This window comes from Coccinella septempunctata, chromosome 6 (assembly GCF_907165205.1).
Source record: "Coccinella septempunctata chromosome 6, icCocSept1.1, whole genome shotgun sequence".
NCBI lineage: Eukaryota > Metazoa > Arthropoda > Insecta > Coleoptera > Coccinellidae > Coccinella > Coccinella septempunctata.
In genome coordinates, this window is record NC_058194.1 from 19677240 (window position 1) to 19695659 (window position 18420).

The following is an 18420-nucleotide window of genomic DNA, read 5'->3' on the forward strand; positions in this document are numbered from 1 at the left end:
TGGGCGACTAGAGTCGCCATCTGAAGCTCATACTTACACCGACCAAACTCTGCCAAGCAAACATTTGAAATTACGGAACTAACCCTCCACTACCCCTAGAAGAAGCTGCAAGATGGCGTAGTGACTCATGAGCATTAGGATTAGGAGGTAAGGCTACAGTACAGTGACTATCATATGTTTGATAGAGTCACTGTAGGCCATGGACCTATAATATGGTTGGTATTATACATCTATGCTGTAGGCTACACTACACTAGCTACCCTTCATAGTGAGCATGCTCTGTCGCGGAGTTGGGATCACCTAACTCAGAGACAAGAGAAATGACCTAACTCTTTGTTACTGCCAGAGTCTCTGGTTACTGCCGAATATTGACTACACAGTAGTCCCTACCCTATTATTTGTGTTCTGTGGTCCGTACTCAGCTTCATACAGAATTATTGACGGAAATCAAGGAAGCTATAGGATTCGTTGCTTTTTCTGCATCCCTAATGACCATTTACAAATATTTTCTCTATAAAAAGATGTATAGTTTTTTCTTTGTTTTGTCACATATATGACATTGACCACTATTGTTTATAGAGCATAGTGCAACTATACATATAGCTATAAAATGTGCATTCCTATAGTTGAGACTAGTGTATAAATAAAGGATACATCTCCTCCCCGGAGAAATCATTGATAGGTCAAATATATGGATCATGCAAATATTGCCATATTTGTTCTATATTTGCTCTCTTCTGCTGAGACCTTTAATGTAGTGGGTGTTTCATAAACATTGCGAATGAATTTAGGATATTATTCTCTGAGTTTTTTTGAGTCGGAAAGGTCCTTAAGGCCTGCTGTTTTCTTAAGTTTGCCCTATTATTAAGACAGAGAGAGAGGCAGAACACCAAGGCTTTTGTATAGTTCTCTGTCATAGAGATATTTAAAAAATTATTATTATGCAAATAAATTTAATGAAATTTATTCCTTGATTATAATTGAATAGTACATAGGCTAAGTCTAGTCTATATTAATAATAAATAAAAAATTGTATTTAAAAATTGTACTCTCTTCTATCACATTCAGCATAATTAGTTCAAAATATGTATAGTCATTTTTAGTAACCTTTCGAAAACATGTTGTTTGGTTTGAGGGAGCAAAAATAAATCCATTTTCAAATACCTTTACCTACTTTTATGTATTTGGAAGATGTTTATTCAGAAAGTTTTAATTTCTGGTAGTGAGGAGAAAAACAAAAAACACAAATCTTAAAATTAACTTCTTCGTTTTATTTACTTTTCTATATAAATAACAAGGAAATATATCTGTTCATAATATGCGTTTTTCAACAAATATTGGGTTCAACTGATACTTCCATATTCGGAAGTAACAAGAGCTTAAAATTTTCATAACCTTCACTGAAACAATGAATTAACAACACTTAGATAATATACTAAGTGACTTCAAAGTGAATCGAAGGAAGACTTTCTATGAAAAACTAAAAGTTGGATTCTTGAATAATTTGAAATCATTAGCAATCGAGCAATAGAACACTGAAAAATAAAAATACATAACGTCAATGTAATTCTGTTACTGCGCCTCAGAAATATACTGAAATGAAATATTTCCTTTATTCAAACAATAGATAGTTGATAGAATAAATATAAACAGAATTAACTTCATTGTTGAATAAAAAAAGCAGGTGGACAAGAACCTAAGATAATAAATAAATCAATTCAGAATACATACCAAATGAAAAAAATTAGGATAGGAACAATAAAAATTGCAACTGCATTAGAACTTATAGGTACATATCGAAAGTGTCTGTTCTGACGGAGGATGGCTTACCATCTAAATGTATAGTGTCGATCACCTATTTCTCGAAATATATCTTTGATTAATCCCTATGGTAACAGTGATCAACTAAATTGACTTCTATCAATAATTCACAAATGTTTCGCAATTCAAAAATATTGAAAATTATCTCACCCACATAAGAGTCGGTGAAATTATTTCAGCATAATAATTATGAAATCGCAAACATGTAGGTATTGTATGAAAGCACATCGAAAGTTTTCTAATTATCCAATAATTTGTTGATAACAGCTTGTAGCCTGGCACCTTGGCATATTTGTAGTCAGTGGATGAGATTTGAACAATGCAGCCGGTTATACTCCCTAAAATGCTATAGGTATCTAGTATTCTTATGTGGACAGCCTTGCCTACCACAAGGTTTCATTATTTTAAAATAATTATTTAACATATTGGAGTGTGCAATCTCTACTCAAAGACGTTTTTAGATCACTCAATTACACAGCTACATGCTGTCAATACCACAAAAATTGGCTCTTAGATATAATACATGTACTCAAATACCAATTTAAGGTATATTCTTACAATGGAATACGTTATCATAATATTTTCATAAGATATGGATACACAATTGAGAATTCATCAAGAATGAAAGAGACAGAAAACTGAATGTTGAAACATTTTTTTTTGTTATTTACAAACGAATATTTTGTATTGCATCATTCTGTACTATTCTGCTGATTAGGTCTTTGTCCATGTATGTATATACCTCGATGAATTCCCATGTGATGTTTACTCTTACACATAGTATTATCGTAATTTGTAACTCGTCTAAGAATATTGCTCATACTAGAAAATTGAAATTTCACTTGTGCATTCTGAAGGCATTACTAAATTGATTGCTAAATTGACTGATAGCTGCATCAGTTACTGCTTTTCCAACAGCCATTTGCACCTGCTGAGGCACCTGGAAACCTGTTTGCTGATTTCCTCTGCTGTTGATAAAAATTATTTCATTAGTTTTATGAATGGATGACCTTTTTTTAGATAGTAAAATAATATGATTGGGACATTGCCAATCCGAATTTGTCAGAACCCCGCTTTTTTCAAAATATTCTCTATCAATTTAAAATTACCTACTACAGTTTTTCATCAGCTTCGAGAAAAAACTGCTTAAGGCAACTAGTGCGGGAAAAAAGGAGAAATTCACTTTCAAATCTGAATAATTGCGTAAAATAGGTAAAAGTAGAAGTAGAAAAATGAATTACTGCGTAGATGAAGCAAAAAACAATTAAAATATATATTATCAACTCCCAAAAATACTTTGAGTCTTTTATTGGCATTGAATCATAATTCAGATCTTAGAGTCCTTAGAGTCGAACAATAACAATTACTCTTGAAATTTTCACAGTTTTAGACATACATTTGCAATAATTCACTAACTCTGCCAACTCTCTATCTGAAAGAATGAGTTAGAGATAGTATAGATTTATGCCGATAATTCCAGACGAAAATGAAAAAAAGACAGATATTATGAAAAAGTACACAAAAGGAAATATGAAATTCACAATGCATAAGAAAGAAATCGCTAAACGTCCAGGGTAAACGAGTATTAAATTCGAACCTTGAGTATTAACCCCCCTTTGAATACTCAAATATTCGACCAACTTTCACCACTTGGACATACAGTAGTGGTGGGGTAAACATACCTTGTTTTTCTTGCCTAATTCGTTGAGTTTCCTTCTGCACTGAGTGTCAGTATAGTATCACTATGTCACATTTCTGATAGTTTCTTTCTACCAAAGATTATATTATATTATATTTTATTATATTATATCTATAATCTTTGCTTTCTACGTTCATTTTCACACATCTTTCGATTGCTGATATTTCTGATACGCCTAAAAGACTCTTGACTGCGGCCTAGGGCCTAGCTGTAGTGTAAGCATCTGAATACTCCTGGGCCAGTCCATGCAGTGGTTTTCGAACGATCTGTATACCATTAGATGGGATAGTAGGTATTTCTTGTGAGAAGATTTGGGAGGTGGGATTTTGTCCCATTTTCCTTTCTATTCAGAAATCGTTAGTGACTAGACTAACTTCCATCGGTCAACTAGTTGACCATGGGCTGATCGGCTAGACTAAATGATACAAGCTGTCTTTCTTATGCATTGATACTATGTGTCCAATATTATTTTTCGAACCGCTATGTGGATATTGATCTGAATTCAGTAGAAATACATGCCATTTTGTTTCATATGGTTAGGTACTCCCCTTTGTTTTGAAAATAAAATATATACTGAACAAGTGAAAGGGAAAAGATGTTATGACCAATTGTCTTTGAATATTAAAAAAGTTGAGTTTATACCAATCAAAAAAATCGAAATATCGAAATCATTCAAATGGGAAAATGTGCAGAACATACCATAAGGAAATTCTGAAACTCCATTGACGGTTGCCCCAACAGAAAATGGAATTGTTGCAAACGAAAGTCAAATCTACACAAGGGGATTTCGTAGAGAATCAATTGCGTCTGAAACAAGAGAGAAGGACAAGTTCACTTCGCTTTCTGAAAGGGTTTAGAATACATTCGAAATTTCAACAGATCTTAATGAAAACCCAAATTGGTCTTAAATAAAAAACGTTTTTTTCAGAATTTTTTTTCTACCCGCGTTTGGGGGATGTAAAAACAACTCGGACTGTGAAAATTTCAGAGAAATCAATATTTTGCTTAGCAGAATGAGAGGAAAAACAGGTAGAGGATTGGGCATAAGTCTGGAATAAAATTAATATTTTTTTCAAACAATAATTCGAAATGAAAACTTCGAATCCTGCCAATGGATTTTTCTGGCAATGAAATTAAATATTTTTCTCAAACCCCATAGCCGAAATCCAAAATCCAACTTATCTAATATATAAAATTCTCGTGTCATAGTTTTCGTTACCATACTCCTCCGAAACGGCTTGACCGATTTTGATGAAATTTTTTGTGCTTATCCGGTATCTATGAGAATCGGCCAACATCTATTTTTCATATATCGATTGAAATTTATTTTGGGAGGATTTTGCATCTCTTCACAAACCTTTTAGGGCTTTCACTCCCAATCTCTGAAACAAAATCAATTAAAAATGAAATCAACGATTTGCTCCTGCGTAAATTTACGCAGGAGCGTAAAATGATGAAAAATAGATCAATCGTTGATTTCATTTTTAATTGATTTTGTTTCAGAGATTGGGAGTGAAAGCCCTAAAAGGTTTGTGAAGAGATGCAAAATCCTCCCAAAATAAATTTAGGTTTGTGAAGAGATCTATTTTTCATCCCCCTAAATGTGAGGGGTAGTCCACCCCTACATTTTTTTTTGTATTTTTTAGACAAAATTTTTAATTTCTATTTTTTTATGATACAACATACAAAATACATACAATCCTTAATTTTCACCCTTCTACGATCAACCCTTATTTTTTAATAGCCATTTTAGTAATTTAATCATTAGGAAATTATTTATATGGCAAAACAACGTTTGCCGGGTCAGCTATCTATGAGAATCGGCCAACATCTATTTTTCATCCCCCTAAATGTTAGGGATAGTCCACCCCTAAATTTTTTTTTGTATTTTTTAGACAAAATTTTTAATTTCTATTTTTTTATGATACAACATACAAAATACATACAATCCTTAATTTTCACCCTTCTACGATCAACCCTTATTTTTTAATAGCCATTTTAGTAATTTAATCATTAGGAAATTATTTATATGGCAAAACAACGTTTGCCGGGTCAGCTATCTATGAGAATCGGCCAACATCTATTTTTCATCCCCCTAAATGTTAGGGGTAGTCCACCCCTAAATTTTTTTTTTATTTTTTAGACAAAATTTTTAATTTCTATTTTTTTATGATACAACATGGAAATTATTTATATGGCAAAACAACGTTTGCCGGGTCAGCTAGTACAACATAAATATGTGTTAGCTCGTTGAAAAGCTAACGAAAAATTAAATTTCCAAATCATTTTTGATTTTTTTTATTTCGTGGTTATCACAAGAAACATAAAAATCTCTTGAAAAAGAAATTGAAATTAATTCCTACTCACTTTCTGAACCAATAACTTAAAGTCAAGACGCTGAAACAGTTCCAATTGTACTTATTTTTTGACAATAGAATTGAATATTTTTCTCCAACCCTAAAGCTGAAATTTTCAATTTTGTTGCTGAAAAATGGGGGTCATTAAAAATCTATTGCGTTTTAATTTTGAATTATTGGTTGAAGAAATGTTAATTTTATTCCAAACTTATGTCCAATTGTTTAAGATAAAAGAGATCAATAATGAAAAGTTTAATTCAATAAAAATCGAGATATCTTTGGGTTGCTTCAATGAATGAATGAAAACTCCTTTGAGTTTCTCTAATGAATGAATAGAACCTCTTTTGAATTTCTCTAATGAATGAATGAAAACTCACTCTATGGTGTTTGAGAAAATGAGTGGGTGTGTACAGATAATGACCAAATAAAAATTCAATATAACTCGCCCCTTGCCATTCCAAAGCACTGACAATCCTATATAGATATAGGCATTTTCAGAGTTCGGCTCTAACGCACAGAGACCACAAAGTAGGAAAATTCTAAAAACATTGATTTTGTTCCGAGACAACCTTTTGTACAAGGATGGATATGAAAGTTTAACTAATGAAATACCTAACAGGCTATTGCTTCAAGTATGTTTTTTCGACTTATTTGTAGCATCTTGTCGAGTGTTACAGAAACTAATCAAGTTTTTCGTACTCGATGTAATTTATTTTCATGATATTGTTTTTCATGAAAATGGTGTGAATTTTTCCGATATCACTGTAGAGAATTGAGAAGGATTTAAATCTTTCCAAAATCACCAAATAGCAATTTTGTAATCCCTCGGAATTGAACTTTCAGTTGACTGCAAGGCTTTGTGATTCCAAACTTTTAGATTTTAAAAACTAATAAAAGAACCGTTGTAACTGAACACAGAACCAATAAAATTACACCTGATTTATTGCAAAGGGCTGTCTATCTTAACAGCATCAGACTCAGATTTTTCTTGGGAAAACAACCACAAGCTCTGACAGGACACGAAAATAAAGCTGCTTCATTGTTAATTGGCCCAAGTAAGAGAAGGGCGTGAATTAGGAAAAGTCTAGACATATCAGACATTTTCAAATCGTTGTGCGCTTTTGTAAGGATCAAAATTCTAATTCCTGGACATAAAATCCTTCTGAAGCACGTATCTTCCAATGCAGAAAACGAAATGTTACTCACTTTGGAACCATAGGTATTGGTGGCGCTTGACCTTGAGGTCTCGAAACTCCACCAGCAGATCTATTCGGAATTGAAGGCACAGGTCTTCCTGTTGCTGGAGGTGGAGGTGGTGCTCTGGATGCTCCAGGCCCTTTAGAACACAGAGTTAATAAGGGTTCGTAAAACTTGTTTTCCAAGTTAATCTACCTGATGCACCGAGTGGTGTCATTTTCCGAGGACCCCCTGGACTTGGTGGAGATATTCCCTGGGAGTCAAACCCACTGGATAACCAGTCGTTTTTAACCGGTGGCGGAACTGGAGTTGAAACTGTGGCCATCGACACATCTCCAATGATCCGGAGTGATTCTTTACACGCGTGGTACATCCGTAACATTTCTTCTCTTTTTTGAGCCTCCTCTGGTGCTTCCTCCATCATCTGAGCCTGAAAGGGAGAAGATTACAACGTTTGAGGATGAGTAGAAATAGTTCGAATGATTGTTAGCTTACTTGATCACCACTAGCATAAATATGAGCCAGTAATTCTCCGTTGATGAAGTCTTTAATGTTATTTATTATCATGTACATGATCGTTTTTGGCACAAGGTCTCTGGTTGTTTTGGTGACTATTTTCATGTAACTATCAACCAAGTTTCTGATGGTTTCAACCTGTCTTTCCAGCTGGGGATCCATGGAACTCAGAGCATTGTCTGTACTCTGCTGGGATAAAAATTTTAAAATTAGGTTAAGTTTTTTTCACCATATTGGGAATTTTCCCACAAAGATCATCTAGGATAATTTTCATCATCTAATTTCAAAGTGATCTCTTGGTATGGTAGCAAGAAAATGATAATGATCATCGTGAATATTGATAATGAATTATCAATAATTCATAACTGAAAAAATGAAGCAAGCACTGATTCACAGTCGAAAGCTTTTGCGAGCTTGATCATATATTCATATCCAGAGCGGTTACTCCTTCTTGAAAACAGACAATTGAGAAAAATTATGAATCTGTCGTTCCTAGAAAGAGGCGCGCAGAAAATTGAGCAAAAACAAGCGAAAAAAACATAAAAACTGTGAAATTAAAAAAATATGGAGATAATATACGAAGTATGATTTTTTTACCTCTTCTTCCCCATTTATTATATCAGTTTGTTTTTCCGGATACACACCAGCTCTCAAAAATGACGCCTTCCAAGAATCTACATCTTCCGTTGTTTCACAACTTAATTCTAGTTGCTTGAAATCCTACAATTGAAAAATGAAACAAAAATAATCAATACATTCTTGAGCAGTGCTCCATTCAGTCAAAAAATGAATAAATATTGGCAAGTAAATTCACAACTCACAGGGCTAATTTCAAATGGTATATTTTATTTTTGCATTTTTTCAACGGCAATACAATTTGCAATTGAATACAAAAATAAAATACGGGGTGAGCCATTTGAAATGTATCTACATTGAATTTTATGAATTAGAAAAATGGTGTTTTCACCTTGTAAACATTTCTTCCGTCCGGATTGAATAAAGCGAAGATATGCCTCCTGGACATAAATCCTTGTTCGATGTCTCTGAGTTTCAATCCGTCCAAAGGCAGCATGTATTTTTTCTCCCTTTCTTCCGAATCTTTGTACCATGATATGCTCTCTGAGGTGAGCACGAACCAGTAATCCCTTGAGCCCCCTTTCATGATACCCAAGTTGTGGATACACATGAAACCCTTTCGAATGACCTGGTTGCCCAGAGTTCCTCGGGTACCGGTCTTTGTGGAACTTTCAGACTGATTTTGAGCGCTGAAAATAAAATGAAAATTTTTATTTCACAGAAAGAGGCAGTACAAGAAATTTAAGTATTATGTTTTTACAGTGAAATTTCGTATAATTTCAAGAATTTTCAGAAGCGAGAGTGATCAAAAAGTTTCGCACAAAATTTATATCTTCGGTATTCACAATTTTTGTACAAAAATGTTCGAACAAGAAAAATATATACCACCATACCAATTCGGTTTCAAGAAGAAGCCATCGACTATCCACCCTTTAGTATTACTCGCTTCAAACTTTCAATGCAATAGAAAAATCGAAAAATGAGAAACAAAACAACTGCTAGGTATATTTAAGGACATTTAAAAAGCCTTCGACAGTGTCTGGCACGCCGGTATAATCTCCAAACTCTTTCATCTGAAATGCCCCGTTTATTTGACAAAAATGATACACAATTTCCTTCTGAACAGAAAATTACAGTTACGGGTTAAAAAAAAAGCTTCAAGAGAATTTACAACAGCACAAGGTCTACCAGAAGGCTCGCCAATCTCTCCTCTACTTTACAATTTGTTCTGGTGTGATATGTACAGACAATAAATTGACAGGATACAAAACATCAATAAGCATGCATACATTCTTCAATTTGCTGATGATACAACCTTAATATCCCACCACAAAACATGCATGAAAGAACTACAGAATTTGGCAAGTGTTACGTGGGCATGGATGAGACGATGGAGAATACAAAATGAACTTCAAAGCACTTAAAAATCCAAAAGAAAACAGCTACCACACGAGCTGGGCACTTCAGGTCTCTTTCTAATAAAAACCTAGGAATCGGCAGTAAAAATGCAACTGTGATCTACAAAATGATATGCTTTTTTATTGGACTATGGGCATACAATATTCACTAAAAACAGCTCTGGATATTATGGGAGTAGCAGAAAGGACTTGCTTACGAAAAATTACAAAATTGAGACACCCCATGAACCCACTCCACAACCCATCAAATCCACTTTTATACCAGAGGACGGAAATTAGAACCAACAATGGAAAGAATGCAAAAACTGAGCAAAAATTGATCACAAACCAAATAATATCAACATAATCAAGCCCTTTTCCCACAACTGAGGAACTGAGTGAATGAGTACCGAAGCTATGAATATTTGTGTGTTACCTTTTACTCACTGTGTAATATCTGCATTAATCATATGTATGAGGAAATAACTGTAATATCTGAAATGCTTTCAGTCAGAAAGATTCACTCACTTGGCAAATCCAATGAAATCCTCGTGATTTGTATTCATATAAGCCAATTCACAATCGATGATGAGACATATTTGTTCTTTGCATCCTTGTTCTCTTTGTCTTATTTGAGTAGTTATTATCCGCTCAACTTCTTCTCTTAGCCTTGGAAAACGAGACATCTAAAAGCATCAAAACTGTGAAAACCGCAAAATGAAGAAAAGGTGAGAAGATGATGAAAGCGTAATCACGCCTTAACAGAGAGGCAATGAATACAATAATAATTAGCCAATATATCATCATCATGACAACGAAAGGGAAGACGTTCCATCGAAGAAGAGTAGATGCCTGAGTAGTTTCGGTCTCATTTGACCTCGTCAGAGCAACACAACTCTTTCTCCGATGGAAAACACTTGGAATTCCATCGGAGGAAGAGACACCCACTTCGATGTTACAGTCATTTATGAAGACCCTGTATAATGAGTCTGTAAGCTTGGCCGTTGACAAACCAAGTACAACATCAAAATTAACCTAAAATACAACAGTATCTATTACCTTGTCAGTACAAAATCTAACCACGTTACAAAGCTCGGTCACAACTAAATCTACACATTTTAAAGAAGGTTCTTTCAAACGAGCAATCTGTTTTTTCACGATTGCTTCAAAGGCCATGTCTGGAGTGAACAACCCAACCTGAAAAAATAATGAATGATTCGTAAGAGAAATGAAATACTAAATTCTTAACACTAATAGAAAAGTAAGAGATAAGTATAGAATAAATTGTATAAAAAAAACAAAAAAATCGTGTAAAAAAGTTAATGACAAAAATAAAAATGTACCTGAATGAAAATTCGAATACTTACTCGTATACCGTGAATGTTTCTTATAGCGAAGGCAATTTCTCTCCGAAGTTCTTTTTCGTCGAATTCCATCTTTACGATTTCAAAAGGAAAACGTTCGTGGAATAATCTATTGATTTTCGCACCTCCTGATAGTTCGTTGATGTTGATTTCTGCAGAGCCAGATCCTTCAATTGTACGTTCGAAATCGGTTGTTAACTGCTGCACCATTCTGTTGAAAAATATTATTGATTTTTTTTATTGAACATGTTAGCTGAAATTATAATAACACCATGCGAATACATAAAAGTAAACCGGGCTTTCGCATAACTTATTGACTAAGATCTTTTGAAACTAGCAAATATTTCTTCAAAAATAGACAAGAAAGGCATAATAATATTCATGGTACTCACTGTAACATAGCCTTCGTTTTAATGGAAGGATCGTCTGGTCTAAAGTGGCGAAACTGCTCAACATCTTTCTCAAGTGTTAATAACTGCTTTTGTAACTTGTCTCTCAAGCCTGGAAGGGTATCCCTGATATGGTTTGTAAGCTGCTGGTTGAGTACTCTTTGTAAATATGGTGTCCCCAATCTATCTGCTAAGTGACGGTAAGATGGATGGCTAAAAAAATATCCAATGACCATTGCAGAATAGAGTTAAAAACAAACAAAATCCCACCTAACGAAAAATTTACGCTCTGCAGCTAGTGCAGCGTTTATATCCTTTCGTCCATCGATATCCTTTTGAGAGCGATTTACCACACCAATATAACCCCTCCTGAGTGGTAAAAGCTTATTTTCTAAGATATCTCTTGCATCAGTTCCTTCGTCCATCAGATCCAACTTTGTAATGACACCGATGGTACGTATACCTTGAGGATCAACTTCTTTGGCCAATTTTAGGGCATCTGAATTTGCCAAGTCCGTATTGGCAGGGGTTACCGCAAGAATAAGACATGATTCTCTTTTTATGAACTGCATAATCATTCCTTTGATTTGCTGTTCAATGTCAATAGGTTGATCTCCAACGGGGACCTTGGTCAACCCGGGTAAATCGATGAGGGTTAAATTGAGCACTGGAAATGAAGTAAAGATGCAATTCGTAATTCAGGACTGATTCAAGGCAACGGAAATGTTTGGTAGAATTGTGTTTCGAAATAACCACGGAAAACTCACCATTAGGAGAATATACCCGTAAGTTAATAGGAATATTGGAAATTCCTTTGTTACTTCCGGTGACCCTATCTGTTTCTGCCTCAATTTCTCGACGTACTTCATCGAAATCTACGAATTTCTTACCCTTGCAGTGAAGGAATTCAGCGAACTCTGAAAAAAAGCGTGGTTCATCAAAGAGTGGTACCTTTTAATTGGTCGTCTATTCTTCAACCAAATTTTCAATATTCAAATTTCAAGCCAGAAAGCCAGTTTCTGTGTCGGTCCCCGAAAATATCGATGCAGTTCATGACATGATTTTATCAGACCGTCGAATTGGGCTAAAACGGAAATCTGAAGCACTGAATATTTCATACGAATGCGTCCATCATATAGTTCACGTCAATTTGGACATGAGAAAAATTGCTGCAAAATGGATCCCCAAATGTTTGAATGTTGACCGAAAGCTTGTAAGGGTAGAAGCATCGCGTTCGATCTGTGCTCGATTTGAAAACGATGTAGACTTCTTAAACCGAATTGTTACTATGGATGAGACTTGGGTACATTTCTACGATTCAGAAACAAAGCAACCATCGATGGAATGGCGACACTCTGGTTCTCCAAGACCTAAAAGTTTCGTGTCCAAAAATCTGCTAGAAAAGTTCTTGCTTCAGTTTTTTAGGATTGCCATGGAGCATGGAGTAATCATGATTGATTTTTTGAATAAGGGTGGAACAATAACCGGAGATTACTATTAGACATTACTGACCACCTTACAAAAAAAAATTGAAGAGAAAAGACGCGGAAAGAAATCCAAAAGTGTTTTGTTTTTGCAGGACAACGCCCCTGCACACAAATTTCATGTTGCCATGCATAAAAATTGTGATTTCTTTCACCAGATTTGGCTCCATCCGACTATCATCTCTTTCCTCAACTGAAAAAAGTTTAAAAGGTCGTAAATGTCCTTTCATCGAGGAGGTCTGCAAAGAGTTTTGCAGAGCAAGAAGAAACATTTTTTTTGAAAGGTCTAGTGACGTTGCATGTTCGCCATAATAAATGTATCCAATAAAGAGGAAAATATGCTGAGTAATAAAATATTTTGGCATTGAAATTTTGTTTGGTTCTATAGTAGGCTAAGAATTTTTCAATATATCCTCGTATATATTATATTTACTATTGGTGCTTCTCGTTATCATCAATAAATTCTTACCTGCACTTCCATTGATCAATTGAAGAATGAGAGGTCTCCTGGTAACAATTCCAGAACCTCTAGGAAGGAAATCTCTGCAGAAAAGAAGAATATTCAACTATCATTCATTATGAGGATTTTTATTAAGTGTCAAGTTTATATTTAGAATATCAATCTCCTCACAATAATAAAATAAAGTTTTCAGGTAAAAATAGAAGGTATATTATTTAAAATCTAGACTAATTATTATTAATTATCTTTAGCTAGCCTTTTAGACAGATTCGTAAGCCAAACTATTATTTGGGATGATCAGTACACCTAGAAATTCGTCTATTGTTCAGCATTTCGAACATTTGATGTAAATGTTTTTAATGTTAATAGCAGTAAATAATTTGAATGAATAAGTTTGTTTGTTGTTTTTACCTTATCAGATTCAAGACAGTTATGGTGCATTTAATATCTTTTACTAATTTTTTATTTTGAATTGAAATTTGATAAGAACAAAACGAATATATATTCGTTTTGTTCTTGAAGTTATATATATAACTTCTCACAGAAGATTGTCACAAGCAGTTGAAATCGAAAAATTTTAAATATGTAATGAAATTTGTGAAACATAATAAATTTGAATTATGCCAGGTGTTCATATAAATATAGGTCCGCAAACGCTTAGTTACTTAACTACGGGGTGTTGAATTTTTTTCAGTTTATTTTTATAGCTCCTGTAGTTTTCGTCATATATTCGGATCAAATTCAAAACATGCATTGAGCTGAAGAATCTGCATAATTGGACGTGCCAAATAATAATGAAAATCTACAGAGTGATATTTTTTCCGCGGTAGTTTTTCCATTATCTTCTTAGGATATTTCTGACTTGAGCTACTGGTATTTTTCAAAAACTCGAAATGAAATCCTTGTTTCATTTGTGAACTTTTAAGACTTCAGACAATCTCTTTCATATCTCATTTTCGAGAAAATCGCTGCTGAACGAAAGGCTGCTATCAGTAAATATAAGAATCGTTTGATATAATTCGGCTCATATAACAGTAGGTAATAAAGAAAAATGGCGGGTATATGGGTTTTATTATGTGCACAATGAGAAGAAAAAACCAGTTTGAATGGAATTATTCTGAAGAACAACTAGAGATAACAAAAAAGAAATTCATGACTTGTTTGTAAAAAAATTGAAGAAGCTGATCTACGGAACCGTTTTTGTTTTCGCTTAATAGACATAAAGGGACACGAATATTTTGTGCACCTACAAGGTAAATGCACCAATGCTCGACATCAGTTAACCAAAGGATGACACTGAAGTAGAAAATTTCTCAGAATAGCAATAATTTTAGTGGCTGTAATGCCAACTATATGCACTGCCAATTTGGTCCTGGATGGACAAAAAGAAGGCCCAAGAATTAAATATATAGGTATCTACGTATGATGAAACTTTAGAAGTTGATGGTAAAATTTATTTACTCAGTTTTTCAAGTTAGGTATTACCTATGTGTTTAAATTCAGACTGATTGATATCAATTTGTATTTTAATTGTCAATTATTGTTGCAATGGCGACACCCTTATTTTTTGTCCTATCATCTATTTTCCCTTGAGGAGGAACGAGAAAAAATTATTGAATATTATTGAAAATGTGTGAATTTTTCGCGATTGTATTACGGTATATAATTTTGCAATGTCCACTGTAGCTAGGTACATAGTGCAGTATAAATATTTTGTTTTATTGAAGTCACTAAAGATGAAAAAAAAAACAAATTATTAACTAAACAATTGGAAAATTTTGCCAATAAATTCTTTATATCAAACAGATTTATTCGAGACCATGTACCTAAATTCTACCAAAAAGGTAGTAATTCAGTTTTCAAATTCCATTTAGTTTTGGTCTTTTATGTCTTTTCCAGGCATATGACAGGCATATAGCGATTGGAGTTAAGTTCTCATTTTAGTGGGCGATTTGGGTAGTTTCAATTGAAAATCTGCATCCCAAGGAACCGGAAGTAAATTAATGAGATTCCACATCACGAAGGTGGAGTTTTATTATTGTTACGTTATGAAAAAATCTCTATATACTAGATTTTTTATCAAAGAAGAGATGACATTAACATAATAGTGATTGAATATAAAAGATTTCCCGCGAATCACTTGGTGAATTTGTGTACCATCTTCACTTATCAAGGTAAATAAAACACACTCAAATGAAATCAATGAAACTTAAACAAAGAGAGTGTGTTTCATTCACACTTTAATATAGAACTTCGATTCATCAGCATTGGATATAAGAAGTTGGTATGATTTCTGATCTTCAATTTTCATATTATTTGAAGACAGAGACTCACCTTCCGACGAAATTCTCCAGTACCGAACTTTTTCCTGCAGATTGTCCTCCCACAACAGCAATCTGAGGTAAATCAAGGCTCATATGAACACCCAGCTGTGTGAAGGCATCTTGCAGCTTATTCACAATTGGAATAAGCTGCTCCATCCCAACGTTACCAGACATTTCTTTGTTGATTTGCACCCACAATTTTATCCACTGAATTTATCGAAGTTCAACAATTGTGGACATCGCCAAAGTGGTACAACTGCGCGGGCGTCAGAGCGTTCAATAATCTCGATAAGAAGAACTAGGACGGTGTATATGCGGGTGTACTGAAATTCTATCTTCTGAATTTTTAGCGCTGAAAGATGCATCCGGATGATTCATGAGTATTTTCATGAATGATCATCGACTCATTATGGTATTGGCTCCTAACTGAGATTATTAGTTTCAAATGAACTCCTGTAATTGGATGATAATCAATTAATGTTGACCTGCGCTCCTGAAAGAAAAGCATGGTTGTCATCACTTCAGCTGCCCAAATTCACAGCAGAAGAGGGAGAACCAAAACAAAATTCAGGGTGACAACGAGTAATTCAATTTGTTATTTTATTATTTTTCTCCAAATGCCTCCTATCAATATTCATCGATTGTAGCTCTTTATTCGGATAACTTCATTCCAGGGATATTCGTTCACTCAGTATACTTGAAAGCGATCGATATATCGATTCGCTTGACTTATAAGTCAAGCGAATTTACGGTAAATCGATGAATATATTAGTTTATATAAAACAAATAGAGACAGAGGGGTAAAAATTAAAGCACAAAAACTTCACCTATTTCATTTTATTTTACTAAACATTACTTCACTTCATTTTTCGACTCCAGTCTGCTCTACTCTCCTTTACTCCACTACAATCCATTCCATACACTCCCCTTCACTCGATTCCACCCTAATCCACTCCACTCAACTAATCTCAAATCCACTAAACTCAACTCTATTCCACTCCACTCCACTCCAATCACCTCAAGTCTATTTCACTCCATTCCCTCTCCTCTCTACTCCACTACACTTCACTACACTACACTCCCCTCTACTCCACTCCACTCCACTTCACTACACTCTCCCCTCCACCCCTCTTCACATACCCCACTCCACTCCACTACACTACACTCCCCTCCACCCCTCTTCACATACTCCACTCCACTCCACTCCACTACACTACACTACACTCCCATCCACCCCTCTTCACATACTCCACTCCAATCCACCCCACTTCCTCCCCTCTTCACATACTCCACTCCACTCCACTACACTACACTCCAATCCACCCCTCTTCACATACTCCACTCCAATCCACCCCGCTTCCTCCCTTCTTCACATACTCCACTCTAGCCCGGTAAAAATCGGTTGATGCAATCCACAGTTTACCCCGAACAAACAGACAGACACACAAAAATCTCAGAAAAATTTGATCATATTTTGTGCAAAAAATTCAGCAACTCGTTATCCGAAAATTACAGTCTCATTTTATTTCTTAGTATAGATGTTAGATATAGATTACGCAACTTTTCATGTATAATTGAGAAATGTGTCATCAACCTCTACGAAGAGTAAACAGTATTCGGGTTCTTTTATCTTTTGAATGGGAACCTAACTGACCACTAAAAAAAAACACTAATAGCCGAATCATCCTCAGCAACAAAAGGTCTAGCCATCACTGGAACTGCAGAAAAAATTTTGGTTGCCATTTAAGAAAATATTCTATCATCCACCCCGCGTCAGCGTGGCAAATTTCTAAATTATACGCATGGACAGTTGCGTATTCTGAAATAAAAATTGACCCCATCAATAATTTTGCTACAAAATAGTAGATAGATACGAATTTTGTGCTTTACTTTTTTATCAACTTTCCATCTATAGCTGATTAGCTGAGCGATTTTGGCGAATACTCGAATCGGAATATGTGAAAATCATACAACAATAGCAGTTGCTGTAAAAATTTATTGAACGTTTCTGGACTTAAGCCACTTGGCTAACTTCTTGGTAAAAAAACCCTCAAATTTATCAAATAAGTCGAGTTTTATTAATCTAAGGATTTAAATAAAACCATATTCCATGAAGTGCCATCGAAGTCGAATTCCAAAAGAATGCAATAGAAAAAAATTTTAGGCAATGTTTTTGATTATCAATGATTTTGATTATTCACTTAAAGATAGAAATTTACAGTATGTGGATTATAATATTCACTCACCGATTCTGCTTATATATTTATGAAGATAATTTTATTATTACGCTCTCAACGCCTTTATTCCTCATTCGTCATTCCCTACACATTATTTATCCATTCATCGTGCAAAATATTCCCAGCACGTTTTGATATTGCTCTAATAGTCAAGAAGTAAATAGAAACAACATAACCGTGAGCAAAATCTTTTTCAGGTACGTAACACTATAGATACACATCAAATGATGTGATAAGATATTCGTATCACACTTCATTGAAAAAAATAAGATAAAACCGTTTGCTAATATTGGAGAAAAAGATCTTTCAATAATAAATTCTTTCAAATAGGTAGAGCGTCATATTTATCGTCGTTAGATTACTTTATCTATTGCAGAAGGTTTGAAATTTTCTGATCGAATTCTTATCACCACTTTTGGGGTTTTGGGCCGGCATATCGGCGTCCTTTCGCGAAAACTAATGTTCTCTAGAGAGGAGTGTCGGTCTTGAAAAACTATAGCCACCTCCATTTTAGCCAAACCGGCTAAAATTATCATCATTATTATCATGAGAGGAGTTAGGAGCTTTACCTCCAATGCAAGGAGGTATCTCCTTACTCC

At 34.5% G+C, this 18420-nt stretch overlaps 1 protein-coding gene across 4 annotated transcripts; it reads right to left on the bottom strand.

Moving 5' to 3' along the window:
- Positions 1 to 1250: 1250 nt before the first annotated feature.
- LOC123315092 (dynamin-like) lies at positions 1251 to 17898 on the bottom strand. 4 transcript variants are annotated; one of them, XR_006537915.1, is made up of 16 exons: positions 17831 to 17897; positions 15595 to 16077; positions 13270 to 13343; positions 12084 to 12233; positions 11587 to 11983; positions 11320 to 11529; positions 10931 to 11138; positions 10623 to 10760; positions 10092 to 10249; positions 8558 to 8855; positions 8188 to 8310; positions 7570 to 7779; positions 7270 to 7504; positions 7084 to 7213; positions 4220 to 4327; positions 2651 to 2789 (listed from the first exon to the last, which is right to left on the bottom strand). XR_006537915.1 is itself a non-coding variant. In XM_044900655.1 (15 exons), the coding sequence occupies exons 2-15, from the start codon at positions 15756 to 15758 to the stop codon at positions 2660 to 2662; spliced, it is 2625 nt and encodes an 874-aa protein (XP_044756590.1). In that variant the 5' UTR covers positions 15759 to 16037; positions 17831 to 17898; the 3' UTR covers positions 1251 to 2659. The 4 variants fall into 4 exon arrangements, 3 of the variants coding, with proteins under 3 accessions (XP_044756590.1, XP_044756591.1, XP_044756589.1); XM_044900655.1 differs by lacking the exon at positions 4220 to 4327 and having other exon boundaries at positions 1251 to 2789; positions 15595 to 16037; positions 17831 to 17898; XM_044900656.1 differs by lacking the exon at positions 4220 to 4327 and having other exon boundaries at positions 1251 to 2789; positions 7570 to 7776.
- Between the last annotated feature and the right edge of the window lie 522 nt (positions 17899 to 18420).